Source organism: Athene noctua, chromosome Z (assembly GCF_965140245.1).
Source record: "Athene noctua chromosome Z, bAthNoc1.hap1.1, whole genome shotgun sequence".
In the NCBI taxonomy this organism is placed as follows: domain Eukaryota; kingdom Metazoa; phylum Chordata; class Aves; order Strigiformes; family Strigidae; genus Athene; species Athene noctua.
The window spans coordinates 46,333,746-46,345,626 of record NC_134077.1 but is presented as its reverse complement, the minus strand read 5'-3'; the positions used below and the strand labels follow the sequence as shown (position 1 = coordinate 46,345,626).

Genomic DNA, 11,881 nt, shown 5'->3' with positions numbered 1-11,881 from the left:
AGATTTTCCACTCACCTTTCACTTACTATCCCTATGTGCTTTGGTTATTGTGAACCTTTGTGCTTTAATGACAGACCCTAATAACAACGGGGGTGGGGTGGGGGGTGTGGTAGGTGGTAGTGTATGTTCCAGTACATCTAAAGGTATTCCTTTGTCAGCCAGAGCGGGCGGCCAAAACCCAGGTCCTGCACATCCATCCAGAATGGAGGAAAGGACGACGAGGCAGGCAGCAGCCTTCTTTCTGATACACGACTGCAGGGCAACCGCCTCCACCGGCGAGACCTGCGAAGCGCTGCTTTCAGGGAAAGGCGGCACAGCTGAAGGGACAGAGGCTCCGGGGCGAGCTGGGGGCTATCTCCCGCCAGGCCGCGGCCGCCGCCACGGCGCGTCCTTCCGGGTGGGGCCCCGCCCGCCGCCCGTCGGAGGCCGACGGGAGCTCGGGCCGCGGCTCTGCGGGGCCGGCGGGAGGCGGCAGGCAGCCGCGGCCAGGTGGGTGCCGCAGCCCCGGGCCTTGCCGCACGCCGCGCCCGGTGCGCGGGGCTCCCTGAGCGCCGCCGGCCCGCCCGGGTTGACGGCGGCTGGTGCCGAGCGCCGCCCCGGGCCGGGCCGCGGGGCCAGGGCAGCGGCCGAGGGACCTCTCCCGCGCTGGCGGTGCGAGCGCGGCGGGCGGGGGCCTTCCGGCTGCCCGGGGACACGGTCCCGCTCCAGGCCCAGGCCTGTGGAGGCCGTCCCGGGGCACGGAAGGCGGGCGGAGGGGGGCGGCGGCGAGCGGGCCGGCGCTGGCGAGTCTCTGCGCCCGCTTGTTTTTTAATGGGCTTTGACTCCGTATGGACGGCGTTACTGATTCAGAAAATAGTATCAAAAGAAAACATCCTCGTTGCAGGAGCTAATAGGACGACCTCTGGATACACTCTTTACCGGATTTGGCTCGCCTCCGGCCCTGAGTGGGCAGTGGATCATGTAGCTGAAATGTTTTAAAATGGAGATGTTTAAAACAGGCTTTTAAACTCTATCACAGGTTTACTTTATGATAATGACCCACTGCACATGCCAGTTCTTTAGTCTTTGGAAATGGCCTTGTGGCCGTTACAGCAATCTATTGAGAATGTTTTTTAGATAGTCTGAAATTTGGAGTACGGGACCCAGACCAGAGTGTAGAATGGATACCTCTGGAGGGATCACTAAACAAAATTTATTGCGCTTTAGGATGAAATTATAATTTTAATTTTTTCTGAGATGGAATGCAATGGGTTTGTGGTATTTACCCCAGATTACTGCAATTTGGAGGAGGAGATGTATAGAAATAGGCATTGATTGATATTAAACATCACCTCACAAGTGTTATTGATGACATTTCTGAATTTTGAGTTGATGTAAAAACCTGATTCTTCCCTAAGGACCTTTACAGTGACGTGTGTTTGCAAAAGAAGTTTTGAGATTTTGCATGCCTCCTCTGAAAGGCTGTTGGGGTAAAAACCTTGTGGGGATCTCAACAACTACAGGATTTGGTGTCCCTACTTACACGTGCTCCTTGGTCTCTTTCTGTGGCACTGTATTTCCTTGTTCAGCATTTCCCTGGTAAGTAATCAAACTGACAACAGCAGACTGCCAGCTAGTGGCATTCCTTGATGATCGTAGCTGGTTTTGAATGAGGGACAACAGGAGGCGGCTGTTTCAAACTACCACTGACTTGGGCCATCAGCACATATTCTTACACCTGCATCTGCTTGCTTTCCCCATTCTCTTTTAGTTGGTATTCCTTTGTCATAATAGAATGAGGATTAAGTGGAGGCTATGAGTCAGTTTACTTGACACTTTAAAAGTTTCTTTAAGACAAATAGCTATGAAAATGTCCTAGATGTTTTCTAGCTCTTTATCTCAAAAGAAACTTTTTAAGTGTCTAGTAAACCGCATGTCTAGGACATGTTCATGTAATGTTTTCCATGTTCCTGATGTGTTAGTTTCTACCTTGGAGAAAGAGGTGTGATTTGACCAGGCAGTCCACATCTTCTGTCAAACCCAGGTTGGGGTTCCAAAATCAAATACTACATGAATATAAATTGTACTCAGACAAATGCCTGCAGGTTCATAATAATTTAATCTTTGTGTATATGCATACAAATCCATAGAAAACAGGACATAATCCTGTCCAAATATGTTGGTGATTATGCATATAAAACATTCAGAACCACAGAACAAGAGTGTGTTGGTGACTTGAAATTATTTAAGAGGATCATTAAAAAGTACACAGTTGGAGAAAAAATCAGCCATGCTTGTCTTTCCTTGATTGATGCTTAGATACGGTTTATAAAGATAATTATCTCATCTAAGTAATGGCTAGTTTTAGCATCACATTTTGTTTTTCCAGCAGATGAGAATTTATTAGGTAATGGAAATTCTGTTAACAGGAAATGAGTCCAGTTTGGCTTTGCAAAATACAGCATGAGCTAAGTCCAGACTCAAGCGTCATTTGTTAAATTATTCTGTAGCACTGTAGTATAGGGAAGGGTAAGTTCTGAAGTTTGCAAGCGTCCTTCTATACATTTACATATTAAGTTTGTTCCTCAAACAAATCTTTGTAATTATTTGGATGTAGGCTAAAGAGAACTCCAGGGTAATCATGTTGAAAGATTTTGTGTGTGCTCTTAGTGTTTCTTCCTAACAGAAGACATAGGATACAGATGTGAGCAGATGTGAATGCCATGGGGCATCTGTGTGACACTTTATTTCTGTCAGTGATGAAATTGGCATGGAAATGGCCTCTGAGGTTGGAGGTCTGCATTCCAGAAACGTTGCTCATCTTAGCACAGGCCAGTGTTTGGAACCCGCTTGTTCACACAGCAGTAGTGCGCCTATGCTGAACACCCATGTGCCTCTGGGATGATGTTCAGACAAATTGAGCTGCTGCAGTAGAGTTGCCTGATGAGTGATTGCATATTCACTTTCATCAGCTCCTGATCAATAGCAACTAGACTTAACCCTTCACAATATTAGAACTGTTCAGTGTTTGTGCAAAACCACTGCTATTTGGTTTTATCCATGACCTTTTTAATCCAATAAAATTAGTAAATTCTACTGATTTAGAAGCAAATCTCTACGGGGCTAGAGCCTTAGTTGCAGTCTGGTGAAGCTGAAGTTGCACAGTAGTTTAGCCCAGGTTAAACGCAGCAGGTCTGACTGATCATGCTGTCTGGCAACTGTGGGCTTCAGGAGTGTAGCGACGTCAAGCTGCATCATCTGTACTGTTGATGCCGTCTGACAGTATCTCACCCTCCCTCAGGGCTAGATGTCTCAATACTGCTTTATGGTGGTAGGGTCTGAACAGAGACTGGCATAATTTTATAGATCAGGACTAGTCCTTCGAGTCTTTTTGTAACTGGCATTACAGTATGGCCTTAGAATCATTCTACACGGGTGAATAAATTGACTACCAGGACTGTTTTCCTTAGGTTTTTTAATAAAAACTTTAAACTGGTCTCGCACTAACTCTGGAAACAGCTGACTCTCACTTCCGTAGGAGTACTGGTCAATTAAGATTTCCTCCTGAATTCCAGAGACAGTGTTGCTTATAATTATTTTAAACTGGTAAGGAAGTAAGACACTGTGCTACCTGGTTTGGGTTTGTGAGATCTTGAAGCCTAGGTACTGATACCATCTTATTCATTACCCTTCAGTTAATGTTTTTGTAGGAGTTGTCCACAGAAGTTAAATTCACCAGAGGGTGGAGGGACCAAAAAAAGGAGTATAAAGGAGTGAACCTGACCCATTTTATACATGTATGTGTGTATATGGGAGAATAAGATATGTGGAAATCTAGGCTTTATTCATTTCACTGTTCACAGAACAATTTGGGGACATTTTCCTTGTTTTGAAGGCAAAAAATTTGGCTTGCTAGGACAAAAAAAACTTGCCAGAGTGCAAACTATTTGTTTTGTGACTTTTATCTTGCATGTGAGCAGGCCAACATGCTGCAATTTTTTAATGCCAAAAACGCATCCATTCTGGGCACCTATTTACTGTGGACATAAAAATTGCTAAGTATGACTGAGGCTGTTTACTGTCATCCATATTTGCATTTTTCAGAAAGGTTCCAAGCTTACTTTTGTACTTACTATGTAAGATCCCAGACAGTTAGGCTTCCACTTTGCTAAGTAAAATAAATGTGGTAGTTTCCGAGGTCTGTGACCAATGTCAGTGTGTGCCGTGCCAGTCACCTGCAACTTTGCTGTGACAGCAAGCATGCCACTCCGCCCCTGCAGCTGACTCTTACTGGTATCAAGCCTGACACGTGCAAATGAGAATCTTTTCTGTCCCAAACTAAACAGTAAATCCAAAGCCTGTTTGTTGCAAAATACTGTATTTTAGACAACTTTTTATGTGGTCAGAGAAAAAAAACCTCATTCTTTCCTAGCATCTAAAATTTTATGATTAAGGCTATAATTTTCAACGTGTAATAGCTTTTCTTTGTATTTGCTCTGTTGAACTTCTTCTGGAAACATGGCAAGTTACCCTTACCAGAGTCCTCTGTAAGAAAAAAAGGTGTCTGATGGTGCAGTAAGGCATGTGGGGCAGTGTCATGTCACCCATTTGGGTTTTTTCTTGTGGTTGTTGCTTAGAAACATACAGTAAGTAGTTTTAAGTTCAGAGTCCACTGCAATGTTTTGTTTTTCCTTAGAGGTTATGCTGGCTAAGCTGTCTCTTAAAAAACCCTTATGTAATATTGGTACTGAGGAATGCACTAGGGTCTTTTTTTACCGAATATCCTAAAACATGCTTATCAGTTGCAATGTAGTTCTGCTCACACTTAGGTTGTTTAAACTTGTGCTATTACATTGTGTGTTTGTGGTTAACTGTAGTTAGTAGAACTACAGGTAAGTCGTGCCCGAACAGAAACTGAAGCATTTTGGCTTTATGTAAAAGGGACTTGATTTCCTGGTGTAAATTCTGATGTTGAGTGTCACATCTGCTGATAATCTCTGTGCAGACACCGTTTTGCTTCTGGTTTTTGCATTTCAGTCCTAAAATGCCTTGTAAAGGTCCCACTAACACACAAGTTTGGAGGAAGCAGTGTTATTAGTGTTATTATGAATAGGTAACTTCAGAACTCCAATATGGCACCCTTCAACAACCCTAAATTTACTTAAACACTATCAAAGAAATCACATACCCATAAACATCTTTTGTAAATTAATTTGCTGTTGTAGAAGGGACTCAGGGCAGTGTGAATGCTTTTAATATTACCAAGGTAAATCATCTTAGCTGCAGCTTTTTATTTACTGCAGAAAGAACTGTATTAATATTCTGTTTAGATTCAGATTAGTTTTTTGATGGAATAATTTTGTGTAAGTAGAATATGTCAAGCACTGCAGCAAGATTACTGAGGTTCAAAGTACAGCTCTTTTTTTTCATATCACGTAATTCTTACTAACATCTATGCAGTTGAAACAGCATAATGCATTTATGTCAGAATTTGTGTTAGGGAATTTGAAAGAGGCATTTCAGCGAGAAAGCAGGTTTTTTTCAAAAATGGAACTACACTTTTTGATCTGTGCAGTGTTTCTGGCCTGCTGCATAGTAAACCATTTTTCTGATTAATGTGTTGATAATGTGGACATAAAAATCCTGGAGAAATGGCTTGATAGTGTGTATTTTAGAACTGCGATTGAAGTATTACATCTTAACATTAAATTTCATGAGCTATAACTTGCCACAAATTAATTAAACATTTTATTATTGCTTTAACAGGACAATGGTGCTTTGTTTTCTGAGCAGAGCACTGCAACTAGCAAGGCATTCATCCAGTCCACTGGGGAGACAACTCTGTTCAGCCAGCACAAATAAACCAGTGTTGACTTTATTCACTAAGGTAAAAGTTGTTTACAGAATAAAGCTAGGCAAAACTGTGTATTTATCAGCTTTGATATATGTGACTCACAGATGAAATGGCTTGGCCATGCTTTTTGTCCCCTTTAAATTTGTGCAATATTGGGCATTTTACTTTGGCGGTGTCTTTCACACCAGGCTTTGCAGCACAGTCTCATTGTAGCAAGGAAGTAGTTACAACCAACAAATGAAGGTTAGTAGTGGCTCTCTCTCTCCTTCTGCCTGATTCGGCATCAACTCATTCATAATCCAGATGTGATAAGGTAGGGAATAATGAGTTTACCTTTGGGTTAATAATGGGAAAAAAGCTCCTTGTATGATTTTTGTGTCTTAAAATCTCTAACTAGTAAGACACATTTTCTAATAGCAAAGTTTAAGTAGTTCTATAAAGTGGCTTCTTGTTACATGTGTTTTTAACTTAAAATGTTTTTCATGACTGATAACACTGGCAATTGCAAAGCAAAATTCAGACTACTTAAAAATAAATCTGATCTGCACTCTTAGTTTAGGCTAACTCCTTTTTCCTTCCTCAAGAATAAGGAGAAAAGAGGAGGAGAAGGCAGGATGAGGCTATGACTTCTGCAGCCACTTCAAACTGATAGAAGCTAACACTGCCAAATGGTTTTCCCCTCACAGGCTCCTTTTATGCCAACACAAGCATTCATGCAACCACTGCTCCAGGTTAAAAGAAAAACAACTCTTTTTTTTCTTTCTGCATGGTTACTATTAACTGAGGTCAATTATTATTCTGTCTAGCTCTACTGTGCAGCTGTTTGAGTGCTTATGCCAGCACAGAAGAAGTGACACACAGCACAGTGACAGAAAGATGGGTCTGCTTCCTTCAGCATCAGTGCCAGCTTAAATGACCACAAAACTGCAATTTAAGTATGCAGCATAGATGGCAATTATCTGTAGAAACAAAACTGTTCCTTCCACCACGTGTATTGTCTAACATATCTAGCTATCAGCACAGCATATATCACTTTGAGAAGGAACTTCTACTATTTCAGCAGCAGGAGTCCTTTTTGCCACTGCAATGTACATCTGAGAGAGGTTGTCCAAGACATCTTTATCCAGGCAGCCCTATTACAAATTAACATAAAGTAAGTGATGACAGAGACCTACTGTTGCACTGTACTGTGGAAAAATATGTACTAATATAAGGTATTAGTACTATAATGATGTTGTAATGCTATTCTCTGTTTAAACAGGTTTCCCTGTTAGTTGAAATAGCTCCCCATCTGATTTTTAAACCAGTTCCAATCTTACTAGTACCATGTAGTGCTTAAACCTGCCATCAGAGCAGGAATAAAAACACATTCTTTGCTAAGAGTCAGCTTAGTGTATCAAATGCTTTTATGTGACTGTTACGTTAGAAAGCTCTCCCCGGGCTAGGGGAACTGAGTATGTCCTACAATAACTGTAAGAATCCTGGCATGTTACAAAACTGGTGTGCAGGATTCTGGGATGTTCCTTTCAGTCACTAATACCAGGTATATCAATCCGTCCAAAAGTGACAAGAACTAGCAAGAATGCAGCACTGTTGATCTTTAGCATATCGCATAGGTTTTCAGAGCATAAAGATTTGTCTGTGTAGGAAAAACATATTAGATGTGAATTAAATGTATTTAATCCAAATTAATTCACACTCAGGAAATAAGAAGTTCCTGTTTCAGATTAACTCCATGTTTGAACAAGCCCTAGGAAGACTTTAAGTGTGAGGGAGAGGGTCTTTTCCAGCTATGAGAGGTATTTTGTGGCAGACGGACAGAGCCATCACCTTCACCACTGTATACTTTGCTATGTGAATTGTAGGCCAGATTCTGCCATCACTAACACTGAAGCAACATGCCTTCCTGTGAATCACTTCCTCAGGTATGCACTGCTCTAGTGATCATGACGCATGATCAGCAGAAGTCGGCTGTATAAGTTTAGTGGAAGACCAGTGAGTTTTCAAAGATTAGAGGTTTTCTTTGACCCTATCACAGGTCAAAACACTGCAGCTGTTTGCCAGTTCTCCCTCAGGAGGTTACTGTCCTCCCGGCTCTGCCAGTTGGAGGATCATGCTTAATTCCTTTCAGGCAAAGTCAGCTAGGTTATCTTAAATCACCTTCTTTTGCTATTTGAACTGAACCAAGTGACTCGATCTGAAACAGATTAGAAATTACTCGTGTGACTTCCTCATTCCCCTTCTATCAAGAGAAATTCTTCTATCAAGAGTGGTACCCACAGTTGTTCTCAGCTGGTGATGACTATGAGTTGAATATTCATTGCTGCTGACCGAAAGAAGGGGTCTGTGGATGACCTGTGCCTGAATCAGCCTTCAGAAGAGATGTTGAAAACTGTTAATTTGCACCATGAGAAAAATAATAGCAAATGAGAAATTAATTTCTGTGGCTGAACAATTTATTTTCATCCATGCTGCACTGATACAGCAAAGATTTAGAAAACAGTAAGACAGGATGGTAGAGGGGAGAGAACCCACATTTACAGTAATGATCACTCCTGTCTGTGTATGTTACTTTACAGTAGAAATGATCTGTGTGTTTTACTGTGTGATTTAAGATGGTCTGAATATTTTCCTTTAGAAACCGTGCCCCCTATGTGATGACGCAAAAGAAGTGCTTGAGCCATATAAGAGAAGGGTAATGTATTGCAATACTGTATAATTTTTTTTATATAGAAAGAACAGTTAATCAGGATGCTTTCTTTGTAAATGAAAATTGCTTGGATTTATTTGCATCCATTATTCTTTCATGGATGACCTCTTCAAGGTAATTTCAGCACTGATTTCCATAAAACTCATTATCCAAAAGCATTTTGCGACAACGCTACGCAAATAAGTATTGGCAAACTAAACCAATATAAACCTCGTTCCAATAGTTTTTACACCCACTGCTTTTGTAAATACTATTGCCTTGTCCGATAGAGGAGTTTGCAACTTTCATGAGGCAGGTAATGATATCATTTGGGAAGGATGTTAGTAAGTGGGGCTTCAAATATACATATATGTGATTGCAATTTTTTGCTGTTCTTCGGCTACGTTTTGATCTCTTTCTTGAAGGGACTGTTAACAGAAGCATTAAGAGGTGTTGCATTCAGCTGCCTAAGAGGCAGCTGTTGTGTTGCCAGGTGCATATTTGTTGTGGTTGGTGCTCACAGGAGGGTGGTTTTGCACAGAGTATCAAGAGTGTTGTCCTGGACTAGGGAGAGAGTTCTTTGTGGACACTTAAGCAAGGATTGTGGCTACATACATTTTGTATCCACAAAATGGGTAATTGTCTACAACATGGAAGAATAAATCAAAAAGCACCAAGCAGCCTTGCATTTCTGAAAAAAATACCGATCAAAAGACAAGCAGATACTGTTTTCAGTGTCCAATAGGTACTAACATTACTTTTCTGTCACAGTTTATTTTGCAGGAAGTGGATATTACCCTTCCAGAGAACTCGGCATGGTATGATAAATACAAATATGATATACCCGTTTTTCATTTAAATGGGAAGTTCCTAATGAAACATCGAGTAGACATTCAGAAGTTTGAGGACCAGCTTGTGAAGCTGGAGTTGCAAAATGATGGAAACCAGTAAAGAAAACGCAGCTGCTCTTGTGTGGATCTGAAAGGACTGCAACATAAATTGTGTGAAAAAGTAGGATTCAATATCTGGCCTTACATTTCTTAGAACGTATGGTACCAGTGTCCTAAAAACTTGAGTGACTTGTGGTCTGTTTTGTATTAATCATCCAACAATAGCAACATTTTCTGTACCATTCATTTATTGCTATCCTAGGCTGAATTTTCATTGATAGAATAAATGCTGCTCTATAAGAGCAGGTAAACTCAAATGTGTTTGGACTGGGTTTGCATGGCAAGGCTTTGGTAGCAGGGAGGCTACAGGGGTGGCTTCTGTGAAAAGCTGCTAGAAGCTTCCCCCATGTCTGACAGAGCCAATGCCAGCTGGATCCAAGACAGTGCTGCTGCTGGCCAAGGCTGAGCTCATCAGCTACAATGGTAGTGCCTCTGGGATAACTTGTTTAAGAAGGGGAAAAAAAAAGACCTGGGCAACTGCAGCTGGAGAGAGGAGTGAGACTATGTGAGGGAAGGAACTCTGCAGACACCAAGGTCAGTGAAGGAGGCACTGGAACAGATTCCCCAGCACACCGTGGTGAAGACTGGTGAGAGGGCCGGCTGTCCCCCTGCAGTCCATGGAGGATCCCATGCCAGAGCAGATGGATGTCTGAAGAAGGCTGTGACCCCATGGTAAGTCCACACTGGAGCAGGCTCCTGGCAGGACCCATGGACTTGTGGAGAGAGGAGCCCACGCTGGAGCGGGTTTGCTGGTAGGGCTTGTGACCTGTGAGGGACCCACACTGGAGCAGTCTGTTCCTGAAGGACTGCAGCCTGTGGAAGAGACCCATGCTGGAGCAGTTCATGAAGAACTGCAGCCTGTGGGAAGCATCCACATTGGAGAAGTTTGTGGAGGACTGTCCCATGGGAGGGACCCCATGCTGGAGCACGAAGTGTAAGGAGCCCTCCCCCTGAGTAGGAGGGAGTGTCAGAAACAATGTGTGATGAACCCCTATTTCTCTGTCCCCCTCTGCTGCTGGGGAGAAGGAGAAAGAGAAAATCAAGAGTAAAGTTAAGCCCAGGAAGAAGGGAGGAGTGAGGGGAAGGTGTTTTTAAGATTGGTTTTATTTCTCATTTTCGTATTCTAATTTGATTGGTAATAAATTCAACTAATTTCCCCAAGTCAAGTCAGTTTTGCCCATGATGGTAATTCATGAGTGATCTCTTCCTGCCCTTATGTCAACCTATGAGCCTTTCATTATATTTTCTTTCCCCTGTCCTGTTGAGGAGGGGGAGTGATAGATCAGCTTTTGTGGGCACCTGGTGTCCAGTCAGCATCAACCCACCACAGTGTTTCAAGACTGTTAGTACATATAATCTGTGAATCTATAAGAGACTTCCTTGAAGAAGTCTTGGGGTCTGTCCTAAGTGCTCATTTGAAATGGAGAATAGGGCATTTACTGTTAATGAAAAGGACACTTGATTAAAGAAAACACACTCTCACTGGAGCAGAGTGTATCTATGGAACAACATCACAACTCAATACAGCTGTTACACACAGCAGGCTTTGAGTTGCATAGTACTTAAGTTACTCCCAGTCACAAGAAAAAGTAAAAATAGAGTGAATTATAATTGAGCCAAAAGAACCAAATCTGCAGTGAAAACAGCATTTATTAGCTCCAAACATTTGTCTCTGAACGTTAGTAATTTCAGAGGATAAATTGAAAGTAAGAAACACTAAAAATCTCAAAATTTCCTGGCCTAAAACACAGGACTTCTCCCTTAGTCTCCAGTTACGTTCTTAAAAAAAATCCATGCTAATATATGGTCTTAGGGATGCTTGTGGGGTAATTCTCCCATCATTACAAACCCAGTGACAGAGAAAACATGTTTCCCTGATATTCCAGGAACAGTGCTTGGTCCTATGGAGTAGAGTTCTGTGGTGTTTCAGTTCAATCGTTATGCTTTCTGACAGGGAGGAATCACAGTTCTATCTGCAACACAACTGCAAATCCATTTATCATGTGACAAGAAAACCATTTTATCAAGGGTTACTGCATTTCTGTTAGTGCATTATTGGCAATGTAGGGATGTGAGGTAGGCAGACAGAATGCCTAAGAAGTATATTTTCAGGAAGAGGAGAAAGATTAAGGAAAAGTCAACGGGTTTAAGTTGAATAGTCTATAATAAGCACTGGAGAAAGTTGTTGGTATTTTTGATCTACATAATAGACCTTTTAACACAGAAACTAATTGCTACTTGCTGCATTTCTGTTCTTTCTACCATGGTGGTATTTGGCCTTCTCTCATCACTAGAAATTTAAGCAGGGACATTTGAAAGATGTGTCTTCACAGAGGGGAGAATCCAGACACAACACCCAGTTAGGACTGAAAACTGAAATCCACTAGGATTCATCACAGACTTTAGGTT

General features: G+C 42.0%; 1 protein-coding gene across 1 annotated transcript; it reads left to right on the top strand.

The window, feature by feature from the left end:
* The first annotated feature begins 206 nt into the window (after window positions 1-206).
* On the top strand, window positions 207-10,539 carry CZH5orf63 (chromosome Z C5orf63 homolog). Its single transcript, XM_074931856.1, has 4 exons — window positions 207-489; window positions 5,746-5,866; window positions 8,472-8,528; window positions 9,294-10,539. The coding sequence occupies exons 2-4, from the start codon at window positions 5,750-5,752 to the stop codon at window positions 9,471-9,473; spliced, it is 354 nt and encodes a 117-aa protein (XP_074787957.1). The 5' UTR covers window positions 207-489; window positions 5,746-5,749; the 3' UTR covers window positions 9,474-10,539.
* The last annotated feature ends 1,342 nt before the right edge of the window (window positions 10,540-11,881 follow it).